The sequence below is a fragment of the Herpailurus yagouaroundi genome, unplaced genomic scaffold, assembly GCF_014898765.1.
Source record: "Herpailurus yagouaroundi ecotype Mexico unplaced genomic scaffold, PumYag 203, whole genome shotgun sequence".
Taxonomy (NCBI): domain Eukaryota; kingdom Metazoa; phylum Chordata; class Mammalia; order Carnivora; family Felidae; genus Herpailurus; species Herpailurus yagouaroundi.
In genome coordinates, this window is record NW_024412434.1 from 9916234 (window position 1) to 9943085 (window position 26852).

At 45.0% G+C, this 26852-nt stretch overlaps 2 protein-coding genes and 1 pseudogene across 6 annotated transcripts in view; all 3 read right to left on the minus strand.

Moving 5' to 3' along the window:
• GAD2 (glutamate decarboxylase 2) overlaps positions 1-9383 on the minus strand; it is an 84592-nt gene extending 75209 nt beyond the window's left edge. The window contains exons 1-6 of the mRNA XM_040451180.1: positions 8412-9383; positions 7647-7706; positions 7321-7470; positions 6115-6348; positions 1353-1443; positions 687-799 (exon numbers count right to left, since the gene is read on the minus strand). Coding sequence (XP_040307114.1) covers positions 687-799; positions 1353-1443; positions 6115-6348; positions 7321-7470; positions 7647-7706; positions 8412-8487 — 724 coding nt within the window. The 5' untranslated portion in view covers positions 8488-9383. The remainder of the gene's footprint in view (positions 1-686; positions 800-1352; positions 1444-6114; positions 6349-7320; positions 7471-7646; positions 7707-8411) is intronic.
• A 3385-nt stretch (positions 9384-12768) lies between these two features.
• Positions 12769-26852, minus strand: part of MYO3A (myosin IIIA) — a 243192-nt gene continuing 229108 nt past the window's right edge. For 2 of the 5 annotated variants that reach the window (XM_040451173.1, XM_040451172.1), the window contains 4 exons: positions 26205-26311; positions 17950-17990; positions 16453-16596; positions 12769-13431 (listed from right to left, as the gene is read on the minus strand). In XM_040451173.1, the coding sequence (XP_040307107.1) occupies positions 13314-13431; positions 16453-16596; positions 17950-17990; positions 26205-26311 (410 nt within the window). In that variant the 3' untranslated portion in view covers positions 12769-13313. The other 3 variants (XM_040451175.1, XM_040451176.1, XM_040451174.1) reach the window with 3 other exon arrangements.
• LOC121014697 (protein ARV1-like) lies at positions 21010-26149 on the minus strand (annotated as a pseudogene).

Below are 26852 nucleotides of genomic sequence, written 5' to 3' on the forward strand. Positions count from 1 at the left end.
AAGAGACTCATAAATATGGAGAACAAACTGAGGGTTACGGGAGGGGTTGTGGGAGGGGGATGGGCTAAATGGGTAAGAGGCACTAAGGAATCTACTCCTGAAATGATTGTCGCACTATATGCTAACTAACTTGGATGTAAATTAAAAAAAAAATAAAAATAAAACAAGTTAATAAAAAAAAAAACGGTTTCCCAAGCCACTCTCTATCCTCCTTGAAATTAGTTATGAATCAGCTTCTCTGGTTGTTACTTGAAAGGGACAGGGTACACAGGCTCTGTTACAGAGATCTGCCTCGTAATGCATCCTGAAACAGAATGCTTTATTAAACGAGGCTACCCTTTCACTAATTGTGGGAAGTTTCAGAGAGCGAATTCCCTTATTCGGAATCTTTATTCCTTTGTTCCACATGATCCATACATCTTCTGTGTAGGATTACAGTAGGAGTACTGGCTAAATGTCATCACTGTTCATCCTCTTTCTGAACACAAATAACTATTGCTCAAGCATGAGGTAGTTGCTTGGAAGCATGGTCAGTGGTCCTGTATAGTCACACTCATTCTTTGGATCAACATAACTCATTTAACCTAAGCAGAAACACAGACTAGGTATTTAATTGTTCCTAGGTTCATAATGAGGCATTGCATATCAGAAGAAAAACCACAAAGAAAGGTTGAAATATCACATACCAGGAGAAAATATCCCATCGCCGGAGCCCCCAGGCCAGCCAATGATTTCTCTCATTTTTTTCAGCGTGACATATTCCAAGAGCACAAATACTGGAGCAATTTCATAGGTGAACCTGAAATGTAGTAATGGTCACATTTTATATATGTAACTCAAAGAAATAATTCATCGTCACAACACGTATAGAACTACTGTATTTCCTTTTTCAAGCCCTACATTCACCGAAGTTTTGATTATAGCATTAAGCAGACAGAAAATTACATCTTCTAAAGGGCTGCTCATTTTCCTATATTCCTAAAGTTAGGAGCTTCAATTATTGGCTTCATGCCTAAGGGTCACTTATCAAATGAATAAACAAAAAACATTGCAGAGTAATTCTATTTAAAAAAACAGCATCTGGTCCCATTTCTCTTTCATATTATATATAATTATAAATCCCAAATGCCAAAAAAAGTGCCTTTTGTGTTTGAAAAATGTTGTATAGCTTTGATTGCATGAAAGATGTATCAGGACTTCAGTTAGATTGAACACCCGTATACTTCTGAAGTTGATATCCCTATTTTAGGAGCTAATCGGTAAAAAAAGATTTTCACAGGAGAGGCTGAATAAAGACTATGAAATCTCGCTAATAATTATCTTGGATTAAGCAAAACACATTAACTACTCACATATTAGTGTTTGCTGTTGATGTCAGCCAGTCTGCTGCTAATCCAACCATATCCAGTCCCGTGGAAAGTTGATTGAAGTACCTGGGATGGCCTGAAGAAAACGGAGTACCAGAATCAGGACTGCACCAAGTGAAAATAAATGCCTCTCAAACACATGATTTCTCTAGCTAAAGAACCTTGAAAGATCCTTCAGTAATAGGAAATCTATATTCAGAAACCCAACATGTGTGTGTGCGTGCACATGTGCGCGTGCGCGCGCGCGCACACACACACACACACACACACACACACACCCCAAAGGAGCATTTCATGTAACGAGACAGACTATTTTGGGTTATGGTGTTTCTTAAAACACACTCTAAAAATCTTCCTCTGAACATTATCCTATAAAAAAATGACAAATGTGGTTTGCCATGTGGATGCTAGTTTACCTCCTAGCATCCCTTCAGTGTATTTGCAAACTAAAATGCTAGTACAATCCAAAGCTATTCTTGTTTGCACTCATGCTGCTGAAAATCCTTTTTTTGTTGTTGAAGTTGTTCTGGGAATCAGTCATACCATGACATCCGCCAGGCATGCCAACATTCATAATAATATCCGTGACAAATGGCTGATGATTACAAAAGACAAGGCAAAAATGAGAAAATAGGACACTGTTGAATGATTTGCCCTGGATTCAAAAGGTGATGATTGTCTAAAGATGGCATGGACAAATCTAATTCTTGTTCAATTCTCTTCTGTCCAAATATTTGATTATAAACAACAGAACTTCTTCATAGTTGTGATTTAAAATAAAGCTGAATACAGTCAGCATCACTGTGTTGTCAACAAGATACGTAAAGATATATTCAATGGACGGATGAGTCCATTAGCAAGGCTTATCTAATTAACTTCTAGATTTCTCTAAGACTCTTTACAGGAGTTGACATCCAAATACTCCTGAGGCCATTATTTAAAATGTGGTGGTCAATATCTCGTCAGAATTCCATTCCTTGTCTTGCCCCATAAAAGCCTATCTCTAAATCTGCGATTTGTTTGGCAGCCCACATTTTGGAAGATTATCAATTATGGAAATAGCATCTGATAAAAAGGCATCCGCCACTTATTGGACATCTGTCTGAAGCCTGGGTTTGACAGTCTCTCCAGCCAGTATGGGCAAAACAAGATAAAGGAAGGCAATGAGGAAAGCAGGGACAAAGTCAACACAGAGCTTATCTCTAGTACTGGAGTGCTCCCTTATCAGCCGCGGGCATGTGGCTAGACAATTAGACACCGAGAAAAGATAGGGGCTGGGAAAGGGCACATTTCAAAGAGACTGGGATTTGTGTGGCTCTCGCTCATTCTCCAGCATTGTTTTGCCTCCCTGTGGCACGGTGCCCTTCTACCTTTTCGCTCCTTACCAGGCCCTCTGCAGCTGACCCCGTCAGTTTATGCATCCACAGAAAGTGAGAAAGCCCCGTTGCTGCTGCGGGCGCTGTCTGGAACAACCCTCTCCTGTCTCTGCCTCATTGACTCCCCATTTCATTAAAGCTCACAGCTGAAGTCACAGCCGCTTCTCCCCTCCGGATGCCCCTTCATTTCTCGTTCCCTGAGCCATTTCTTTAAAGTGAGGAAAATAATAACGATTAGCAAATCAATCCGCTAATCTACTCTCCCAGTTCATATGCATTTTCTGGATGAATCTGGTGTCCATTATCACACACTGTTTAACTCTCTAGAAACTTTGGCATGAAAACCTCTGCATAAAATGGAGAGAAATTTCAAGGTGCATGTGGGTTCCCAGGATATCAAAAGGTCAATTCATCCTGATGACTGCCTTTGGAAAACTGTGAAACAAGTTTGATGTTTCAAGCTTGACTCTCTTCTCCTATATTTTTTTGACCTTGGTCTCCCATTTCACCTGAATCTCTCCTCCTCAAAATTTTCATTCATTGATAGTGATGTGAAAATATGGAAGGAGATAGTTTGCCAGGTTAGAACAACGTGTTCTCTTGATTTCTGCAGAAGTATGCTACAGAAATATTCTATTTGCTCTCTTCCTGTGACCCCTGAAGGCTGCTAGGCAATCCAGGCAGGGCTTTTGGAAAGAAAGGGTGTAAAAGTACCACCTGGGAGGCTGCCAGCTGTCCCTGTGCATGCCTTCCGCGGCTGCCACCACCCCCACCGGGCCCGGAATCGGTGGCCACACGCAGTCGCAGCCAGGGAGGCAGTGAGGGGGGAATGTGAGATTAGAGCTGCTGGTGCCTCTGGAATGCTCCAGCTGGGAAGGATGTGCAGGCTATGGGAGCCACGGCCCCAGGCAGCTCAAACCCTCTCGTCCACAATCAGATGGGGAGGGCCCCAAAGTCGGTCCAAACTGCTCTCCCAGTACCTGCAGCGCACAGCCAAGGACGGCCTCATTTATTGATGCTTCAATTTCTTTGTCTGATGGTTCCGTAGAAAGACTCAAGACAACATTAACCCTTGCATTCCCCAACCACCACCACCACCACCACCACCACCACCACCAAAGTCCAATGACCCCTGAAAATCTTAATTATTCCAGAATTCTATTATTCTCTGCAGTTTTCAGTTTTCTGTTCCAACAGTTCCTACAGGGGTAATTTTAAAAACACATGAAGACTTCATTTGAAAGTATTTCCCCACTGGCTCGCATGCCTCTCCATCCTTGGAGGCCAGGTGGAAATTAGATTAAGGACTCTCAGTAGAAAGCAGGTGATAACATATTTTATAAAAGCATCTCCTGAGGTACACTAAAATGCCTAACAGTCATAGGGATGGTAACTATTTTACAGACCCTAAATATTACTAGCTGTCAAATACCAGGTATAGCATAAAAACCTGTAAATTTGCAAGTCAAAAAAAGAGGAGGTGACCAGTGTTAATTCTTTGAAATTCTATTTGGGAGTGAAATGGGAAGACCAGAAGACTACATCTGCTATAAATAATTATTGATATTGATGCTTAGAAATTCAACTTCATCATATTTTCCTCTGAACTTTAAATGCATTAGATCTCCACTTGACCAACAGTTTCAAAAGCATTATTGGCAAAATCTAAATATTGAATTGGTCCATCTTCTCCTGACACTAACTGAAACATTGACCGAATGATGACTTTTACTGATTTGCAATTCCCATGGTCTTAACTCTTTAAATTGCTTTTCAGACATCACCAGCTTTTAAGGATGAAGATGTAAAACACTTTTATAGGTACGTTTTGGTTTGGTAGCAATAAAAATAATAGGGAGCAGCCTACTATTAAGATATTTAAATATTAGGTTAGGGAATAGGTCAAACAAAAATGAATTAAAAGCACTATTCATATTTGCACTGCAGATACATAAAAAGCTGGGAAGAGGAACATTTTTAATGCATAGTATATACACATTCTGTGGATTCTCTGTGAACATAATTGAGAATGCGACCTAATAAGCCTTCAAAATTCATATCTCACAGACCGAGTGTGATAGAAATCACCAGGTTAAATTCTTTTCCCTAGTATCTGGTTCCAAGTCTACAGTCTCACAAAAGTAGATACTAATAATACGGTAAATTGATTTCCCAAGGCTTCTTCTCTGCATACTTTCCCTCTCAGTTGGTATACCGAATGCAAAAACAAAAACAAAAACAGTAGCTTAAAGCCACACAGCAAACACTCTTAAAATGTTTGTTGTTGATTAGAGTAATACTGATAATTAATTAACCAAAAAATTTGCAACATAAAAAGATCAAGTTCCTGTGGTAATTAATATTCATGTGACATTTTTATTTGCTAGCAGAGCTTTTTAAGGTTACATATCAGTTTAGATCCACAAGGTATTCTTCCCCTCCTAAAAGTCATTCATACTTATTTTTATTGCTTTAATGAAGTGTAGTGCCATCATGCATCAGCATGATTAGAGACAATGCAGGAAGAGAAGGGGTAATCACGATTGGATTGGGAGAGATGACTAGCGACTTTGTGTAGACAAAATGAAAGCTTAGAACGTGCCCAAATAAACATTACACCTGGGACTACAAAATGGATAAAGTGTGAAGAATACTGTGAAAAGCAATAAATACAAAATACATTTTAAAATAAGGATATCTGATTCCCCTCCCCCACCTACTTTCTTTTTTTATATACGGAATGGCTGAGAAGCACAGATCCTTATATAACATGGCTGAATTGTTATGCTAGTTTGTATTGTGTTTTCTTTTGTGTACATTTCTTTAAAAATAGAGAAATCCTGGGGTTCAAATATGAAGTCCTGGACATTTGAGACAATGCCAAAATATTATCCCTCTGTTTCAGTGATTACATGGGATGGTTTGTCCAATGCCTGACCATTCCTATGCCATGGAAATTACTAGCACTCCTCTAGTATTTGGGCTTTTGTTTGTATCATGCCTTTTGAGCTTCCATTTCCATATTCCCTTTCTTTCTCCATTTTGAGTCACTTCTACTGGCCTCTGCTGACAAATGGTTGCTTCTACATCAGTGGTTAATCTCCGTGGCCCAATACGTGCAATGTAAAATCTGATGATTTATACTTAATACATTTATAATGTTTCTGACATTATCAACTTCAGAAGCATTAACATTAATAGTAAAGGGTACCTTTCTTTGTTTTATATCGTTCTAATAATGACTTTTTTTAGTGATGAAAATAACTTTGCAAATTTGAAAATACCAGTAACACCATCAAACAGAAAAATGTTTATATAAAAATAAATATTGTAAAAGAAAAAGAGCTTTATTATTTTTGATTGGACAATACCTGTTTTTATTGCATATTTTAGAGTCGTTTGGCAATGCATCAAAATTTCCTCCAAATTTTGTGGTTGGTCTGCCAATTCCCAGTTATACTCTTGCAGGAGCTCATTAGGGTAATGGAAATCAATCACTTTGGTTGATCTGTCGAAACTTTTCACCACATACTGAAGCAAAATGCCCATTACATCTTGCAGAAACGCCAAAGTGGGCCTTTCTCCATCACAGGCTGGCAGCAGGTCTAAAAAATGGAATCAAAATGTCACATTTTAATTTTATCGTGAAAATGTCCAGGCAAGATCTTGATTCGGCAATTTCTCTTTGGCCTGAGAGATTTTGTGTTAAAAAAAAAAATCTTCAGGAAACGCAGAGCATTTTCTTTAAAAGGGAGGTATTTTTCAACGATAAAGGAATAAGAGAAATTGCGATTTCTCCCACACCCCAAATTAATCCTTGTATTTCAATCCATGACGTATTTGCTTTCTTTTTTTAAAAAGGAGTGTGCCTCCATTCATCTATTGCAGAGGGGTTTGTCCTAAATGTTGTATCTGAGTAAATCATCTTAAGTGGTTATGGAAATACGTCACATCAGAAATGTTTGAGGAATGCCTTTGGGCAACTCAGACAAAGTGGAGCATGCAATGTTAAGGTCTCTGGCCTATTACGTTAGCTCGGTATTTCCTAAGTCTGTGTGTGCGTGTGTGTGTGTGTGTGTGCGCGCGCGCGCGCATGTTTAGGTGACTGGGTGGGTAAACGCAAGGAACTAAAACCTTGCGCAGGTCTCACCTGAATCGAATAGTTCCCCTGTGAAACTGCAGCTACGAATTACTCTTTCGATCTAAAGACCTAGAAAGTCTCAGCAATTCCGAACGGGAAACCAAGTCCTATCGGTTTCAGTCGCACCAAGAAGCCGACCTCGAGGTCCAGCGCTCCAGGGGGCCTCTGCCAGCCGCAGACCCGAAGGCAGCACTGGAGCATGAACGCCACGGCTCCAGAATCCCCTCGTAACGCCCGCGCCCAGCGCCACGTAGAGGCCGGGTCCGGGTTCAGACCCGTCGTATCTCGCTTTCAGCTGAAGATTCTTGCGAAGTCCGCCCCTTCCCTGCCTCTCCACGCCTCGGGTCAGGCCCCTGGCACTGAGTCCCTTCTGGCCGCGGTGGGTGGGACCGAGCCAGGGGCCGTGGCTCTCGGGGGCCCCGCGAGGCGCCTTTACCTGTTGCGTGTAGAAACGCATAGTTGACATCCGCTTTGGGGCAGCTGCAAGGCTTCTGGTTACAGGCACAGGTGGCCTTCCGGGAGGTGGCCCGCGCGGGCTGGCTCCCTCCACTCTCTGCCGGCTTCTCTGAATCCCCGTAGAGCAGGGCTAGGCAAGGACAGGGAACGCGTTGGTCAGCCGCCCGCCTGGCCCGGCTGCATCGCCCCTGCCCACTCCCGGCCAGGAAACCTCCACTCCGCTGTTGGGGATGCGGAGGTGAGAAGGTGACATTGCCCCCGCGGGACTGGCCTTGTCCGATTCCCTCCCCCGGCACTTGCACTCACCGCACAGCTTGTTTCCGATGCCGCCCGTGAACTTCTGGGCCACCTGACACCAGGCTCTCGCTGCAAGGAAAGACAGGCAGGAGGACAGCGAGTCAGAAAGACAACAGCAGACGGACGTGTGAAATTTCGTTCTGTGGGAACAACGGCAATAAGCCTGGGGTCCGGAAAGGGGCTGCCTGGGGCTCCGCACAAAGGGCGGGTGCAGGAGGGGTGCGGGAGCCTGGTGGCCCGGCCCAGCCCGACCTTAGGTTCGCTGATTTGTTTCCAAGAGAAGCCCATACTTCAGCCCTTTTACACTTGCCTTCCAGGTGCCAATAGGTTCGGCCAAACTCCCCTTTCCTGCCTTGGTCCGGCGAGTTTTCCTAGATACCGAAGCTGTCCGTTGGCTCTCCTTCCAGACCAAGAATTCTCTCTTTTCCATTTATTTTTCCTTTTCCCACAGCCACTCTATCCCTCTACAGGTCCAGACACCAAGATGGTGGCAGTGCCCCAGGCCCACGGAATTCGGTGTCGAGGGGACGGGTCTGTGTTTGGGGAGCTCTCCCAGACTTCATTGAAAAGGGCTTGTGATTCTTTGGGTGTCTTTCCAAGGGATAAGGGCCCGTGGGGTTTTGGTCTCTTGGGCCATCAGGGATCTACACCGAGAGCAGGGTGAAGTGTCCCAAGTTTCCTGTTGCAGGTGGAAAAACCGCTCCCGTCTTCCCTCGCCCCGCAAACCCCAGTCCACCCGCAAAGCTCGCCTGCTGCAGGCCCCGGTTCCCCTACCTGTGCCGGGGTTCTCGGGATCCCCGGAGCCATCTTCAGACCCGAAGGACCAAAAGCCTGAGCCTGGAGTTGCCATCAGCGCCGTGAGACTGGAGCAAGCCGCCTCCGAGTGCGAACTGTCAGCAAGCCCTCGGCTCGGTCCTGAGCGCGCGTGCGTGCGTGAGTGTGGCGGGAGGAGGGCACCGCGCGGGGACCCGCGCAGCCGTGCGGCAGAGGGTGGGTGTCACACTGGGACAGGAAACGTGCGTGTGTGTGCGTGTGTGTGTGTGTGGGGGGGGGGGGGATTAGGGTTTAGAGACGTGGCAACTCTCTGAAAGCTGAGGTTGAATAGGGATGGAGACCAAAGGGTCCGCGCAGCCAGGGTATGGGAAAGCGCCGAGCACCCGACTGCATTTGAAGGAGGAGTCCAACCCGGATGGATGAGGGGGCGGCGGAGAGAAAAAAATGGGAGAGGGAGGATGCGAGGCAGACAGCGCGAACGCACTGGAGTCAGAGCGTGTGGGTGGGAGGCGTGCGGGCGAGCCCCTGGGGAGAGCGAGGCGGGGGCAGGCGGGCAGTCCCCGCGGGCCCGGGAGCGCTGTCCAGAGTGCTAACGCTGCTGCCTGCGCGCTGGCTTCAGCGAGGCGGAGAGGGTGGCCCGATGAGTCTCATATAAGCATCGATTGGCGTATTGTTTGAGGTCTGGCTCCTGCTGCCGGGAAGGAGGCACGATTTCCGCGCCGCCTTCCTGCAAGACGGTGCTGAGGTCGCTGTGACCTCGAGAGCCTCGGCGGCTGGGCTGGAATCACGAGCGGTTCGTGAGCTTGGGGAGGGGACGGTGGGGGAAGGGCGCCTACGTACTGAAGGGCCCATTTCGGCTCCTTGGGCTAGACTGACGCCTTCCTACTGAGCCGCGCGGCGGTCCGGAGCGCGTCATTCCTGTGCTTCGGGGAGCGCAGTCGCCGGGCCCACCGTCCAGGATCTGACTGACTGATGGGAGAAAGACCGCTGATTGAGGCAATTAAAATCCATGCAGGAGCCTATCACCGAGGACCTCGGGTTGGGGGAAAAAAATAATAAAGGGAATGGAAACTTCTTGGAGGGGGACGAGGGAGAGCAACTAGAGTCGTCAGGATTGACGGCTGATGGGGGATGGGATCGGGTCGTTCGGTGACCTTGGCCTGCGGAGGCGTGGAAGGTTTTGCTGCTTTCGTGTGACCAGAATCTATATGTGCGTGGGAGACCTGCATAGAGTTTCCAACTAGGCAATCTGAGCTTTCCAAATCCGAGGCGGAAAGAAGGCATCGCCTGCTGGGCCCTCGAGTCAGCGGGTCTCAAATCAATGATCTGTCCATCCCACCCTCCGAAAATCTAAATGATACCGGGGAATTGGAGGTGGGGGGGTGGGGCGAGATTCACTCTTTCTGAGGCCTGGTGAGAAGGGCTTTCTTCTTTCCCTAGAAAGTCAGAATCTCTCCTCTCTTACCATATCCTTTCTCTAAAAGCTGTTAAACAAAGGGAAGGCGTCCTGAGAGTTTGGGCCGCGTAGAGTTGGCGTTGCTTCCCCTTGATAGCGGAGGTCAGAGTCAAGTACACCTTGCGGGCTCCTGGGCTCTCAGAGAGAGTGCGAGGAAGACCCTGGTGGGGAAGTGTTGCATCCCGCCTTCTGCCGCGTGCATTCCCTTGGGCGAGCGTTATTCATTTCCACTCTGTTCATAAGCCCTTATTTCTCTGACTTCCTGAGTCAAGTTATTAAAGCTGCTGCCGAAGCAGAGACTCATCCTCAGTCTTGGCTCCCTCCCCTCGGCCCTCACTTAAGGGCGTCGTGGGGCCCAAGGTGGCCGCATACAAGCCCAAATCCTGTGTCCCCGGACACGCGGGGGCCTGGTAAATTATTTCCATGAAGCTTTGTCTTCTTCTCACGTGCCCGAGCCGGGAGGAGTAGTAGGATCTTCACCGCGGCCTCGGAGCGGTGTCTGGGAATGGCGCTGGCCAGGTCCTGCGGTAGGCTTGGCTCAAAGCCCTAGGTGTTGAGAAGCCTGAATCGGGCTGCCAGTGCTTGGTGGGCGTGAACCCAGGCCTCAGTCTGGCCCCTCCGTCCGGCACCCTTGGCTTCAGTGGACCCAGGTAACAACGCCAGGGTGTAAAGCCTTCCTGGTTTGGCCGTATGCGCACAGGCAGGGAAGCTCCGCAGCTCTCGCTCCAGCAGCGCAGATGCGGGTCGGAGAGACTAGTTCTTTGTTTAAATTCACACCAAATCCTGCTAATGTTTTGCTTCAACCCACCAGCCTGGGGTTGCAGAACTATTCTGCTATGGATAAGTGGTCGAAAACATAAAGATTCTTTAAAACAAGAGTTCAAAACACAAATTTTCAAGGAAGAAACGGATTAAAATACAAGGCGGGTAGAAACCACAACACCTGCATTTAACTTTTTTTTTTTTTAACGGGACTTAAAATCCTGCTGTTTAAACTCAATTAAATCCCGCAGCTCTGGAGTACTTTGAATCTAATGGTGGTATTTACATTTTTTTATTTAACACACCCTACTTCAAATGCACTCAGGGATCTGATTTGTCTTTCCTTAACGTGGTCCCTCCCTAGACGGCAATTTGCTTCATAAAGACTTTCATTTCGCACAGGAGCCCACTCCCCCCACTCTTCGGTTTGGCGTTGGAGATAACAAAAGAGCTCGGGGAGGTAATAATTACAGTCATTAGTTCACAAAGGAGGCAGCCACCGAATGGGAAGGGGAGGCAGCCAGCGTTCAGGGGAAAAGCTTTCGAAGCCTCTTCCTCAAATAGGGGGTGGGTTGGGGTGGGGGTGGGGGGATAAACCCAGGCTCCAGAGGATACCCTCCCGGGCAGGTTTCCTCGGTTGACCTATTTCTTGTCCGTGGTTTACCCAGAGATCGCATTGCAGGCCTACCAGTGAAGAATGTCCGGTACAATTTTCCCCTTGTGTCTTCCCAGTGCCTCAATGTCGAAGGACAGAAAAAAAAAAAAGAAAAAAAGGAAAAAGAAAGAAAGAAAGAAAGAAAAGGAGATGTAAAAAAAAAGGGAGAAAGAAAAAGAGAAAACAAAGAAACACAAAAGGAAAGGAGAAATAAAAACACTGAAACCTTTCACTAAGCGTTTCCCATTCCTTTAATCTCACTTAAAAAGTGGGTGGGGAGTTTAGGGAGGGAGCCTACTGCCTCCCAATCCAGAACCTAAGGGCCGGACTGCCAGGGCTCTGGTCTACACAGGCCACTTCAAAAGCTTTAAGAAGGGGCTTGCCTGGTAGCGACGCGGAGCTCAGCTTTGCCCCGCAAGGGCCTCGTGGTGGTAGGTGGTAGGTGGATGGGTAGGTTGCGGCGGAGGGACTCGATTCACCTCGGGGTCCAGAATCCCTCTCTCCCCCTCGGCCGGGGTCCAGAATCCCTCTCTCCCCCTCGGCCGGGGTCCAGAATCCCTCTCTCCCCCTCGGCCGTATACAGTGCCCCGCGGCGCTGGTTTCACCGGTGCCTGAGCTAGGCCCAGCCTGCAGCAAGTCACAAACCAGCCGTCGGTCTGCAGGGCTGAGCCCCAGCGGAGGCCGCAAGGAGAACCCGGGGAAGGTGCAGGGCCTACAGCGCCCTTGAACTCTGAGCTCGATCCGGCCACTGTGGGAGGTTTCGCCCCTCGGGGGTCTCCTCTGTAAAATGAAGAGGTTGTAGGAGCATCTCTGGGGGACCTTTCGGCGTCAACATTTTTGGTTGGAGAGTACTTAACTTCTGATGAGCAAGCGGCTAACGAACGTCCACCCGTCCTCACTCAATCCAGTCTTCTGGCTTCGGGCCCCGCACGCGAGGGACACCAGCAAGAGGAACAAGCCCTATCCCAGCCAGAACCCTCCTCCCAGTTCAGTCGTCCGTGAAATCACCTCGTCATCCTTCCGCGCGCTCTTCAGACCCCTTGGACAACGGAGGGTGTCAGTTCCATAGAAGGGCTCAACCCAGGTTCTAAACTAGGACGCCATCAACTGAGAAAAACCTCTCTGCCTACCCATTGCCCATCCCTCTTACATACGCCAAAATTTGGCGCCGAGATTGCCCCAAATCTTCAGACTAGAAGAACCTAAAAAGCCCAACAGTTAGCTCAGTGGTGGGACCAAAGGTGTGTGTGTGCGCGCGCGCGCGCAGTGTGTGTGTGGGGGGTTTGGGGATTTGTCTGCAGCTCACGTTTGCGCCGCAAGACTCAGGTTTTTAACTTAGTATGTTTGTTTGGGATGTCTGGAGGCGATGGAGGAGACAGAAGGCACCGTCACTTCCTTGCCTGGGCACCTGCACCCGCACAGGTGGACAGCAGGAGTCTAGCCCTAAAGGGGAATATGGCGTACCAGCCCCGAAAGCCACGGACTTTCCAAGGCACTTCCTTTATTTAATAACCTCAATAACCAAGGGAAGGGAAAGCGCGAGTTTGAGAAGGAGTTCATCTTCAAAGCTTCCCCCACCCTCGCCTCTTCTCCCACCGGGCTTTGTTTTACTCGCCCCTCCAGTGTCCCGCAGGCCTGGGAGGGCGGTTTCCAAGGAAAAAGGAATCTTTGAAGTCTTCCAAAATGAGAGAGGAGGGATCGGCGAGAGCTCAGGCGCAGTCGGGTCCACAGGAGTCTCAAATGAGTGAACAAAGAGATACATTGGGGGCCAGGGATAGGGATGCCCCAGCTGGCGGGCTGGTGGGAGTGCAGGGTGCCGGAGTGCCGAGACGCGGCATCCAAGGCTCTCACTTCTCCTCCTCCTTCGGTGAGGCTGGCCCTGACACTCGAGAGGCGGAGCGCATTGGGCGGCCCCTGCCATGGTCAGGGCCGGGGCATCAGCGCCTGGTCGTGCCAGCGCCCGGGCTTTGGCTCCTGCAACCCCGCAGTCTCGCGCACATTCCCACCGCGGTGGCCTCCACCAGCCGGGCTACACCTGCTGCACGAGGCGCTGCCGCTGGGAGGTCTTGCGCAGGAGCCTCCTGTAGTCGTAGGGATTGGTTGCGGGCCCATTTTCCTCCAGCCCCTGGTTCTCCTCCGCCCAGCACCTGCAGTGAGACCCAGGGCCCGAAAGTCAGAGGCGCCAGAGCGCAGCGCAGCCCCGCCCATCCCGTTAGGCGGTTCTATTCCTCCCACTCCCCCCAACTACAGGCATTTAAGAAGGGCACATTCAAAACATCAGGAGAAAGGCCAAACGCAGCTGCATAATTTTCTCAGCAGATTTTCAATTTTCCCCAAGCAGACGGGGGGGGGGGGGGGGGGGGGGGGAGGGTGACTGTGTTTGGATGACAGCTAAGTAAGGTGTCAGAAGGTGCAGTTGAGAAAGGCGAGCTTCCTTTGGTTTGAAGTAACTCACAACCAATAAATAAATATTTTAGTACCTTAATTTTTAACCCATTTTATTCAAACAGGAAAATTCGAAGTGCCTAAATAGACAACCATCATTTCTCATCTTAAAACCACTCAAATGTTTCTCTCCAACACTCCTTCCAAATCTGGTCAACCAGTTAGCTGTGGGTCCTGTCAGCTCTCTCGGTGAGGCTGTTGGGCCACCTTTCCCGACGGTAGAGTTGGGAAACCCCACCCACTTTACCTCTAGATTCTATAACTTGCCTGGAGAAGAAGGGTGCTCCCTATGCAGCCACATAGGTGCATTCATTTACTTATGTGGCACCTACTAAGTATTAGCCATTAGTGTAGGCTAAAGGTGAACAAAAACCCTCATTCCCATGGAGTTTAATCTAGTGTGGGAGAGGGCTATAGACAACCTTAATATGCCAGGTGGTGGCAGGTGCTATGTAGACAAGGCAGGCTAATGAGGAAAAACTGATGGTGTGTGTGTATGTGTGTACATACGTGCATGTGTGTGTGTGTGTGTGTATACACAAGGTTACCTTGTTTATCTCTGTTAGATCTTTACTTTCTCTCTAGAGTCAAGCTCTTTGGTGACAGAGATTACATCACATGCACACTGTGTCCACCTCTTCCTCGAGCACCCGGCACAGGGCTTTGCACGGGGAGGCAATACAGGGTAGTGGTGAAAATCATGGACTTTCAACTCAAAAAGGCCTGTGTTCAAATTCTGGCCCCCTCACTTTTCATCTAGGTGACTTTGCAGTCATTAAACTTTTGAGACTTAGCCTTGTCATCTATATAACGGGGCAATGAGAGTGACTGCCTCACAAGGTTGCCATAAGGATGAAGTCAGTGCCCGGCACAATGGCCAGCCTGAAGGAAGCATTCAGCCAACACTAGCTTGTAGCATCCTCATTCTGGTGAATTCCAACTTCACATCCACAGGCACCGCTGGAACGCCAGAAGCTCAGGGATATGATATTTTTCCAGCAGATGTGTGTCTGTGGTTGGGGGAAGGCAGAGAATATACTAGAGAGGAGACAGGCTGGCTTCTTAAAATGGGAAGCAGGTAAGTCAGTGACAAACCTTGGGTTTTAATTCACTGACTCAATGTGGAACCTGGGGCAAGTCATTTAATCTTGCTGGGCACTCGGTAGTCTCCTATGTAGGACCCTGTGATTAGACTAGAGCATCTCTAAGTTCTGGCAATATGTTACAGTTCTTGATCTCAAGATGGAAGAAAGACATTTTCTTTGGAGACAAGGGTCAGAAATCAAGTAGATTCTGGAAAAGCAAATAAAGATGAAAAAGGCCACCATCTCCGGAGCCTCTCCCCTGTGGCACATCTGATGTTGAGTGCTTCACATACATAATTTCACTTAACCTCTATGACAACGTGGTGAGGCAGTTTTTAGTGAATCCTTTCCTAGATGTGGAAACAAGCTTAGGGAGGTCTGGCAATGCGAGCAAGGTCACTCGTCTACCAAGTGGCAGAATCAGGATCCAAATCTAAGACTCTCTGACTCTAAAGCACCAGGTCGCACTGCAAAAGAGACCGTGAAGGGTCTGAGTGCCCTGGGCTGACAGGACGTTCGCTCAGGATTTTGGCAAAACAGCTTTTCGTTGCCTGTCCTTATTCTGGTTTCTCTCTCACATACAATGTTTGCATTTTACTATGTGCCTTCACTTTCAAAACTTCACAAAGAATTTTTTCAGGGAAAACATTTGCAAAGTAGTAAGTGAGCAAAAATGGTTTGAGATACTTAATGTCAAGCAAAGTTAATGGCAAACTGAGAAATCAAATCCAAAATATATACTTCTATGTGAATCTTTCTTCCGGATACTTTTTGGTCTGACATTGCGGATTCTGAGAACATATACAGCATAACTGAGAAACCAGTAAGTGTTTAAAATTCCATTGGTTAGAACTTAAACACAGATTTTGACTTGTTGCCTGTTGCTTGTAATTAGTATGGCCATGTAATTTATCATCCGAAGTGAGGCACTTTTATTTTTTATTTACTTTTTTAAATGTTTATTTATTTTGAGAGAGAGAGACTAAGAGAGAACGAGGAGGGGCAGAGAGAAAGAGGGAGAGAGAGAATCCCAAGCAGACTCCCTGTTGTTAGCACAGAGCCTATTATGGGGCTTGATCCCATGAACCGTGAGTTCATTGACCTAAGCTGAAATCAATAGCCAGCTGCTCAACCGACTGAGCCACCCAGGGGCTCCCAAAGTGAGGTACTTTTAAAAGGGGGCTGCCATTGGGGCACCTGGGTGGCTCAGCCGGTTGAGCGTCTGACTCTTGATTTTGGTTCAGGTCATGATGAGATTGAGCCCCACGTTGGGCTCCATGTTGGGTGTGGCGCCTGCTTAAGATTCTCTCTCTCCCTCTCCCTCTGCCCCTCCCCTGCTTATGTTCTCTCTCTCCCTCTCTCTCAAAAATTAATAAAATAAAATAAAGTAAAAGGGAGTGCTACTAACAGTAACACCAAGAAAACAGGTATAAAACTGGGTTGTCTGAATACCTGACCATAATCCTTACGAGTTTACTTTAAGATAACATATCAATCTTTTTTAAAACATATCAATCTTAAGAGGCAACATTCAGTGAGAATATTTTGTTATAGTCCAAAGACAGAATGGCAGTGCTTTATAAATGGAACTGTGAGTAACACAGGGAACATGCTGTACCTTAGTAGGTAGCGTATTACCTTTCATCAGCATTAAAACATCGATGCTGGTGTTCTCTCTCTTGTCTTCGTTCTCTTAAGCTAGGGTTATGTTCCTTTGGTCCAGAACGACTAGGCAAAAATTCCTTATAATAGAAATCTTCCAAATCTAATAATTTCCCCTGACTGTAAATGAACACATAAACACATCATAGCTTCAGTCTACTTTTCTACTCAAACTTATAGGATATTGTTCTCTTCTTTTATTTAGTATAATTTAGGAGTAACAATTCATGTCAATAGAAACAAGAGAAGTCTTGAAATGCACAAACACAGTATATACCATAAATTAAAAAAGAAAAAAAACCCCTCATCTCTCACCTTTAAGAGAGCATTTTCCTGGTTTAATCTCATTCAACTTGGTACAAAATTAGTAGTTACTAGACAGGAGTGATTACAAAGTTCCAGTTTGGCCAGTCTAGGAGAGGGTTCATAACTGGCCCTTGGGCCACTCTGAGAAAACCTTACCTTTATGTATCAACACATAGCATTTTCCAATTTTCTCAGGCATCAGTTAAGTACATGGATGTACACAATGTTTCATGACCTTCTTACTTCCTTCACAGGTAACTTTCTGTCCTTTCCTTACCATTGGCCTTTAGTGGGTTAATTTCTGGGCTAAATTTTAATTCCTACACATGGCATACACACAGAGGTGTGTCCGTGACCATTTTAATTCCTGGATTTACTCACATTAGTTCTGTGATGCTCAGTACCTGTGGTCTGATGGGACTTCATATGAGGTAAACAGATATAGGTCTAGAAAACTACCAAGCGTTACAGTGTTTCTGGGGAAAAGTGTTTTTCAAGTTACAGATACCAATTTACAAATGAGCTTTCAGAATGCCACCGATACATAAGTCAGGAGTTCAGTGTCCACTCATCTTAGTAGAAGAACCCTCAGTTGTTATTAGCACACTCTGGAAGTCAGTTAATTGAAATAGTGTTACAATGTTAAATTAGTAAAGTATTGGTGGGCTGAAATGTTATAGGAAATGGGGACTAGTGTGAATCTAAGTTGTCACACCTGCAGGTGACACAAACCTTATTTCCTGACAAATCCATAAACATTACAAGGAATGAGATTTAGCATGTGTCAAAGAACAGAAAGCAAAGGGGTTTGGGGAAAGAAAGTTCATGGACATGGGTGTGTTCCAATTTCCTGATCAAAACCAAGAAATGGACCAAGAAAAGCAAATTCTGAATTGGGACAGTACAATTCATTCACAAACTATTTGAGTTCTTAATGTATGCCTCACACTGTGCTAGCTCAACATATTTCCAATAGGTGATATCTTCTAAATTATATATAAACCACATATTCATCATATAAATGTATGAGAGCATGCTACTTTCCAAATCTACACATATGAAATAGGTGATTTTTAAAAAAATAGATGATTTTCAGTCATAATTTGAACACATGGATTTATATTTTGGTTTGATAAGATGACACTGAAATCTAGAAGTAATAATTACCTATCTTTCCTTGGTCTTCGTTTTTCTTCTTGGATTGACTTCTAAAAGCAATAGAAAAAAGTTAAAAATCAGGATATTATGATTAATGTAATGTAACTGATATAATTACTATATTAATATATAAATACATTTGTTCTTATAAAGCCAATTTGGAAATAAGCAAATGGACACAATGTTTTAAAAATCTAATGAAATATAATTCACTCAAATTTTATTAATTATGTATTTGTGATTATGTTTTTACCGGATTGCAAATAATCTTTGCATTCCATGCCGAAAAGAGCTTACCACACAGTGACCAGTATACACAAGATTACCTAAGGTCCATCTACCTATAAATGGGAAAAATTATGTCAGAATTCCTGGAAAACCCATCTCTCCATCACAAATGCGCTGTGCTTTAGGCAAGCTGATTAGGTGGCTTTGACATCTTGCTTATACGTCATCTTTGTCTGCTGGCGAAGCAGGTGGGTGGACAGTGAAGGCAGGTGCAATAGTCCACAAAAGAATGGAAGTGTGACTTACCAAGAGCCCATTTATGGTATAAAAGTAACAGACTAGAGGATACGTATGTTCATTTGTAAAATGTTTTCACGGTTGAGAATTTATGTATCAAGGCAGAAATTAGAATATGTAGGTCTAGATTTAATTAGATACCTTTTAATCAATACTTCAATCTGAACAATAACAAAATGGTACCTTACATACAAAGCAATATCACCTTTTATATTGTAACATTAGTAATGCGTTTCACTGTCAGCTGCCTCAAGATATTTGAGCTCACCTATTACATGTTGCAAGAGCATATGTGTCTTTTAGGCTGAGAGAACAAACAGGACACTCACCTTGAACAAGCTGAAGATACTGTAAGTGTGGAAACCCTAATGCAGATATCAAGTTGGCTGGCACCATAATAAAAATGGCAAGATAATAAAAATGGCAGCTGATAATGGTTTGTAAGTATTGAGGGTTTTCTCCAGTATTTTTTAGGCACATTCATTTTTTCTCATGATTTAGCATTTGTAATACACTAAAATGTTGGATAAATCAAACAGTTCATGTTTCACTTATTCTCATTGGTTGGTATTTTAGTGGGTGGACGAGGTAGAAGGAATGCTTAAATGCATCAAGTCTGAGAGTGGACCATTTAAGAAGTAACCATGTTAAGGGGCAGGACATCAATTACATTCATGCCCTCCTTCTCATTTCCTATTACATTCCTGATCCAATGCCTTGGGCTGGGAGGTGCATACAAATAATTATATTACCACCATAGATACAATGGACCCCAGCAGTCTAGTCAATGATCCCTGGAACCCAGGTAGTATTTGTTGTGGTTGTTGTTGTTTTAATATGACAGAGGTCCTTCCTCCTTGATCTGTTATCTGAAAAAAAAATGTCTCTTGTTCTCAGTAACAATTTTCCATAATCCAAAGTTATGCTTAAATGATTGGCACTATGTTGAGTGACAGAGGTCCCCTTTATACCACCACAAATCAAATAACGTTCTGCCCTTGAATTTGCAAGCTGGTAAGGACCATTTTTTATTCTGGACCAGCATTTCCCTCTGGGAAATGGTGTATATAATTTGGTTCCCAGTTACAGGAATTCTTAGAAGAGGAAATACAGTCCGGTCTTCTGCTTTATTTCACTCTTGCCTGTGCTAGAATATTCCAATGAAATGTAATTCATTAATATATTTTCCCCAAAATTATTTAAGGTGGTTTATCATGGAAGCAATTACACAACTAAGGTGATAAAGTAGAAGTTGTAAATGAGGAACAAAGAGGTCAAGAGTGTGTTAGGATGGGGCCTTACATTTGTCTTAGTGTCCTGGCAGCTGGTGCCAAAAGGGAGGTACGAAACTGTACCCTCAAGGGAGAGGACTGAATACTAATTTTACCACCTGGGACTTTATATTAGTGGCGTTTATTGCTAAGACAAACAATGTTTTCAATTATAGTTTTTTTAAAATTTATTTTTATTTATTTATTTCGAGAGAGACAGAGACAGCGTGAGCAGGGGAGGGGCCGAGAGACAGGGAGAGAGAGAGAGAGAGAATCCCAAGCAGGCTCCATACTGTCAGTGTAGAGCCCAATGTAGGGCTCGAGCCCATGAAACCATGAGCTGAAACCAAGAGTCAGACGCTTAACAACTGAACCACCTAGGCACCCCTCGATTGTAGTTTTGAAATTATAAATCACTGACTTGAAATTTGAAATGAAAATAGAGAAGTAAATATCCTGTCAGTTTCTTTTTTTTTTTTTTTTCAACGTTTATTTATTTTTGGGACAGAGAGAGACAGAGCATGAACGGGGGAGGGGCAGAGAGAGAGGGAGACACAGAATCGGAAACAGGCTCCAGGCTCTGAGCCATCAGCCCAGAGCCTGACGCGGGGCTCGAACTCACGGACCGCGAGATCGTGACCTGGCTGAAGACGGACGCTTAACCGACTGCGCCACCCAGGCGCCCCTATCCTGTCAGTTTCTTATAGAACTGAAGAAGAGAGAGAGAGAGAGAGAAGTAGATACAGATGGTACAAGGAGAAGATATTCTGGGGAGGGTATTTCTTGAGGACTTTGGAAGTCAGAGGTCTTCGCCCGCTGGACTCTGAAGAACCTGTTTCTCAGTTAGCTACACGACAGCCCCTCCTCCCCCAGTTGACGCAAAGAAATATATTTATGACAGAACTTTAAAATTCACATCCGTGTATCACTCAGTGATCAAAAAGAATGAAATCTTGCCATTTGAAACATGGATGGAACTAGAGTGTATTATGCTAAGCGAAACAAGTCAGAAAAATAAATATCATATGATTTCACTCATATGTGGAATTTGAGAAAACAGAGGAACAAAGGGGAAATGAAGGAAAATAAGATAAAAAGAGAGAAGGAAGCAAATCATAAGAGACTTTTAAATATAGAGAACAAATTGAGGGTTGGTGGAGGGGAGGTGGGTAGGGGCTGGGCTAAATGAGTGATGGGCATTAAGGAGGGCACTTGCTGGGATGAGCACTGGGTATTGTGTGTAAGTGATGAATCATTGAACTCTACTCCTGAAATCATTATTACACTGTATGTTAACTAACTTGGACTTAAATAAAATTAAAAAATAAAAAATAAAAAAAAGGAAGAAATAGAGTAAAATAAAATTCATATTTGCTACATTCTGGTGGATACAATCTTACATTCCTTTTGGAAAAACACTAACACTTTATTTACTTAGGGGGACTCACAAGGATGAAGAAAGTAGCCAAAACATAGAAGGAAAAAAACCCCACACTGGAGCGGCCCAATTACCTACCCCTACTACCTACCTATCAGTTTCGGAAAGGTCCTGGAGAAAAGAGTAAAACCAGAAGGACCTTTGATGGGACTGTGTTTAGTTACTCATTTTGTGAGGGAACTGTTGGCCCCAAGTCACTTTTTGTGATGGCTGCACAGCTCTGAGGGCGGAAACAACAGGGGGTGTGTGCTCTGCCCAGGTCCTCCGGGCATGCTAGGCTCAGCTCATCCTGATTTTGGACACAAGGATAGCAACATCTGCTAGATATAAGAGATTAAGAGCACCAACTCTCAGAAGAGTGCTGGTGTTGATTTAAGGCAGAAAATGAAGCAGGGCCAGGAGAATGCAGAGAGATGGGGTGCTACCTCATAAATCTAAATAAATCCAAACGTTTTTGCTCCGTACATTGGCCTTGGGTCATCAAGAAAAGGTTTAACATGTGTAGTATAATAGAAATTTATTTCTATTTCTAAATTTCTAGATTTCTGAAATAGAAATAATTTTAGAGTTTCATGAATGCCATTTGAAATTACAGAAAGTGGGTTTTTTTTTTGAAACATAGATCTTTTCATGTGCACGTTATGAATTCATGTTCCTTCTTCAATTCAAATGCTTACCTGAAGTTGTGTATAAATATAAATCTTCACTTGTTGCATACCTCATTCCCTACAGCAACATTCCCTGTGTCCTTGTGTATCTGTATGTGGTTTGGCTGTTTCTTACATGGTTGGGGGGGGTTGGGTGAGGTGTAGCAGTTTTAGGGGTTTTCAATGCCATAACCATTGCTTTCTTTTTCAGGAAGTGTACCCAAATCTTTGTTTCATTTTGTTCAACAGAAATGAGGAGCCTGGTTTGGATTTTAGGTCTTCTCTATTTTGGTTGCAGTGGGTCATGCGACAGATAATAAAGAATACAAGTCTTCAGCAAGTCTGGAGATTTATAGATGGCACAATCACTTCCTACACATCCATGGTGCTTTCCACCAGTAAGCCGCTCAGGATGGCCAAGGGGAGCTTTCATTTGATATTCAGGGTCAGTCTAACTGCCTGAAAATTTAATATTACGACAAATATTTTAATGAGTCTGAGGCACAGGAGTGTGTGGTCATGTTCCCAAATGACGGCTGCAATCAGCAAGAGTTTTCCATTGCTAGACGATAATCGTGCTTTCAGCAGCAACACGAAAATGAAGTTGGGTTTATTTGTTTTTTCACTGTCATCAGTTGGTCGTTGTACCCACAGGAAAGTAAAGATGCCAATAAAAAAGGTGATTTGTTCTAGTGAAACAATTGCAAACATTCTATGGAAATCCCGCTCCACGATGGAGTCGTCAGGATCAGTGTTCTGGTCTGAATCCTGAAGCGGCCACCGCCTCAGGTACACTTCACAAAGCAAACAAAATATGCAGAGTTTCCCAGGTGTGTTTATTTTAGTCCTGAAAAGAATTCATCTGTAGGTCTGGGCTTTGCATAAAATGGCATTAGTCAAGATGATAACAGGATCATACTCAATATTTGCCTACAGGTGTCTGGTAGGATTCGCAGATGGCTATCTTCAGCACTCCGTGGTTATGGTCTCGGCACTACTCCTTGACCTCTTGGTTGCATTCAATGCTCCTGTACTGGCAGGAGGCTGCGGCAGCAGGAGGAGTGGGCACCACCCCATCCATGTTCCCCTTGCCCGCCGCCACCCTTTCTGTGTTCTTGCCTGGCCATAGCCCACTCTGCCCACTGGTGCCCATTTCCATGCAACTACAGCCCAGCTAAAATTACAGACAGTGTTTTGATGGTTCAAGGGCATGGGCCCTATCACAGCTACAGATCCCACTATGTGTAATGACCCAAATTTGGATAAGGGCCAGATAAATAGGAATGCATGGTGTGCTGTCATTTATACTAATCTTCTGGTTTTCCATGTTTTATTTTTCACTGAAGCCACAGATTTCAAGACTCATGGCTATAAACAGAATTCCAGTCACTAGTAATTTGAGATCTATCAAACCCTTTATATTCATTTAAAAAAAGAATAGTACAAAAGTGAAGTAAACTTCTTGAGGGCAGGGACTCATTTGTGAGGCTCAGAATCTGTTGCATGATTCTCACTGAAAGGGTGGTTGTTAGCAATGGACATTTCACCTTATCTCAAGCTCTTATAAATTCTCATATCGAGGATGGCGTCTGTTGTTGAAGCCCTCATGGTCAATTGTCATTTGAGATGTAGTTAATAAAGGTCACTGAGCATCATTTACCACTTATATTCAGGGTTAATAGGGAATGTCTAGTAATTTCTAATCTTGTTCTCTGCTCTTCTCTCTATTTAACTACATAAACAAATGTCAGGCTATCTACTTCCTTCTGGGGGAGGGCAGTGTAGAAAAAAATCTGTAATCAAGATTTTTATCAAGTAAAAGCCCAATGCAGCTATCTGGAATTTTCACTTCCTTAATTTACTTCTAATTGTATTTTACTCAAATTTCATTGCACTCATTTGTGCCACGAATACTTATTGCATGCATACTATGTGGCAGGCTAAATGTAAGGGCAAACTCCTTGACCTCACGGAAACCACATCAATCACTCTTTGGTGGGATACAGCATGGTGACAGGGAAGTATGGGCCACTTAGGAAGGACACAGGAAAAGCTCCTTTGGGATTTGGGAGTATTAGGAAGTCTTCCTGAAGAAAAAGACATGTAGGCTGGGACGTTTTGTCCCCAGAAAGTGAGAATAGAAAAAGAAGTGGGTTTTAGTCTGAGGACAGAGCATGTTCAGGGACAAATGCCTATGGACAACGTGAAGAACAGGTACAGGCTAACAGGAGGGAATGGCTGTAGTGGAGAGTAAGGAGGGGTGAATGAGTATAAGGAGGTACAGGAAGGTAAAGGAAAGGTAAGCAAGGCCCTGATATTGCCCAGCCCCTCTACCACAGGACACTAGGAAGTGATTACAAGGTTTTCCATCAGAGGGGTGGCATGATCAGACGTTAATTTCAAGAACACAACTCTAGCTACCATGTGAAAGATGCATGAATGAGAAGGGGAGCAAAACAAGAAAAAAGTAAGAGGAGGGATGCAGAAATATCAAGTAGAAATGCTGGCCTGAGGAGGCCGTGGGCTGAGGATGTGGAGAAGAACAGAAATTCAAGAGATATGAGAGTAGATTCTTGGATATGCTAGATGAGAAAGGGGAGGAGTCAGGATAATATTCTGATTACTAGTTTATAAAAAGTCAATCATTCATTCACAGAGACCATGTGCAGCACATTTATAGTTATATGAAACGTTCAGAATAGGCAAATCTAACAGAGACATAAGGTAGATTAGTGTTTACTTGTGGCTGGAGGGTGTGGGTGGGGAATGACTGCTAATGGGCATGGGGTTTCTTTTTGGGGTGATGACAATGTTCTAAACTTGATTGTGGTGATGGTTGTACATCCCTGAATATAAGACAACCATTTAGTTGTCTATTTTAGATAAGTGAATTGTATAGCATGTGACATATCTCAATAAAGCTGTGTGTGTCTGTGTGTGTGCGTGCACGCATGCACATGCAGATGGACAGATGCCTATGTGCACCCATGTAGAGGATGTAAAACAAACATTAGCCAGTTTGACATTTGAGTGTGGAGCTAGAGAGAGAGATATAGCCAGAGATAGACTCAGGAATCAGTAGAACTGAGGTCATGAGATTGTCCAAAGGTAAAGAGAGGGGAAGAGAGCCCAAGATTGAACTCTAGGCAACACCAAGGTGGAGAGGAGCCTTCCAAAGACAATGGGGAGAAACCACCAGAGAGAAGGGAAGAGGAGGAGACCATTTGACTTAGAAAGCAAGTGGGAGCTCCATCTTCTGCCCAGGAGCTGGTAAACTTAATTCCAATTGGTGGGAAACATTCTCTGGGTGCAGTGGGGGCACGGAGAACCGGTGCTCTCTCTCTGCGGCAGTGGGAGTGGAAAAGTGAATAAGTATTGCAGAAGGAAGGACCAGCAGGTGCAAAGGACTGAGGGGCATGAGAGAAAGGCACTCGCTGGCAGGGTTTTAGCAGTTAACCGTGGCTAAGTGGACATGGGGAGCCTGGAGAGGGGGCTGAAGAGTAGTCCTGGGTCCAAGGAGGAGGTCCTCCACAGCATATGGACTTTGCACTGAAGGAACTGCCAAGCTATTAGAGGGATCATCAAGGGAGGAGTGCAATCACAAGACGGTTTAGAGAAACATTTTGATAGGGGCTGAAGAAGCTGAGCTTGGAAGCCTGAAATATTCTAGGTGGGGGATAATGATGGTCTAACGTAGAGTGCTGCCTATGAGGTCAGAGGCAGGGCATGAATAGGAGTGAGCCTTGGTCGGTAGAAGCCACACTTTAGAGCAACAGATTGGATGTCAGGAATGAGAGAGAGTGAAAGATCCAGGATGACTCCCATGTTCTTGGTTTGGGTCACCAATGGATGATGGTGGCATTTGCAGAGAGCAGGAACAGGAGAGGAAGGGCAGACTGGCAGGGGTGGGACCAGTGAGGCCTCATGTTACAGGGAGTGAGCAGGAGTTGTGCAGTCAGAAGACCTCGGTGTAGCTAAAGACCCCAATAGCTATGGAGTGCCTACCTGGGTAGTCCCGACCAGTGAGATGGGGACACCACCTTAAGGGCTATTCATAGGATTAGATGTCACAGTGTATATGAACACCTCTAGTGCTAGAATTTAAATGGTGCTCAAGTAAACGTCTCTTTCTTCCTCTTTTCCTTTCTTCTTCTTTCCCTAAAACTTGCCTTTTGACCCAAAGTCCCTCTCTGCAGAGCTCCTGTTCTGATGCACTTCTCTTTCTGGGTTGGTATTTGCATCTCAGCTCAATTAACAGGCCAGCAGAGAAGACTACTGGAGGACAGGGGGTTTACAGGACTGTAGGAGAGGCCTGGACCATGTGCAAGAGGGGCTTTAGTGGCTGCAATGGCTCCCATCTGATGGTAAGAGTGAGCCACTTACATGTAGTAGATAATAGTATGTGGAGTCCTCAGGGTTATTTAATGTTTTGGGTTTCCGGGGCCGTCTTGGGGGCCTCAATATTTTTGGCTCTTCTTCTTTAGAGATACCTACAAGAAAGGTGATCATAAACAAGTATTCAATTACAAAGACTGTTATCAAGCAAGTTTTCCTTTTGGGGTAAATAAGAAATTACTTACACACAACTGGGGCTCAAGCTGGGAGAAAGAGGAAATACCTTTGCGCCCCCAACCAACCCTTATCATATTTCTTACCCTGTGTTCCTTTTGATTGTCTGGTGGTCTGGGGCTTTGAGAGGTAAGGGAAAGGAAAAAGGGGAAGAAAAGAAATGCATGCCTTGGTAGTATGGAATAGTGTGCAGCAGTTCAGAGGATGAAGGGGAGAGGAGTCAGAGCTGCCAGAAAAATCTTTAAAAAGGAGTATTATGCCGGGGCGCCTGGGTGGCTCAGTTGGTTAAGCGTCCGACTTCGGCTCAGGTCATGATCTCACAGTCCGTGAGTTCGAGCCCCGTGTCAGGCTCTGTGCTGACAGCTCAGAGCCTGGAGCCCCTTTCAGATTCTGTGTCTCCCTCTCTCTCTGCCCCTCCCCTGTTCATGCTCTGTCTCAAAAATAAATAAACGTTAAAAAAAT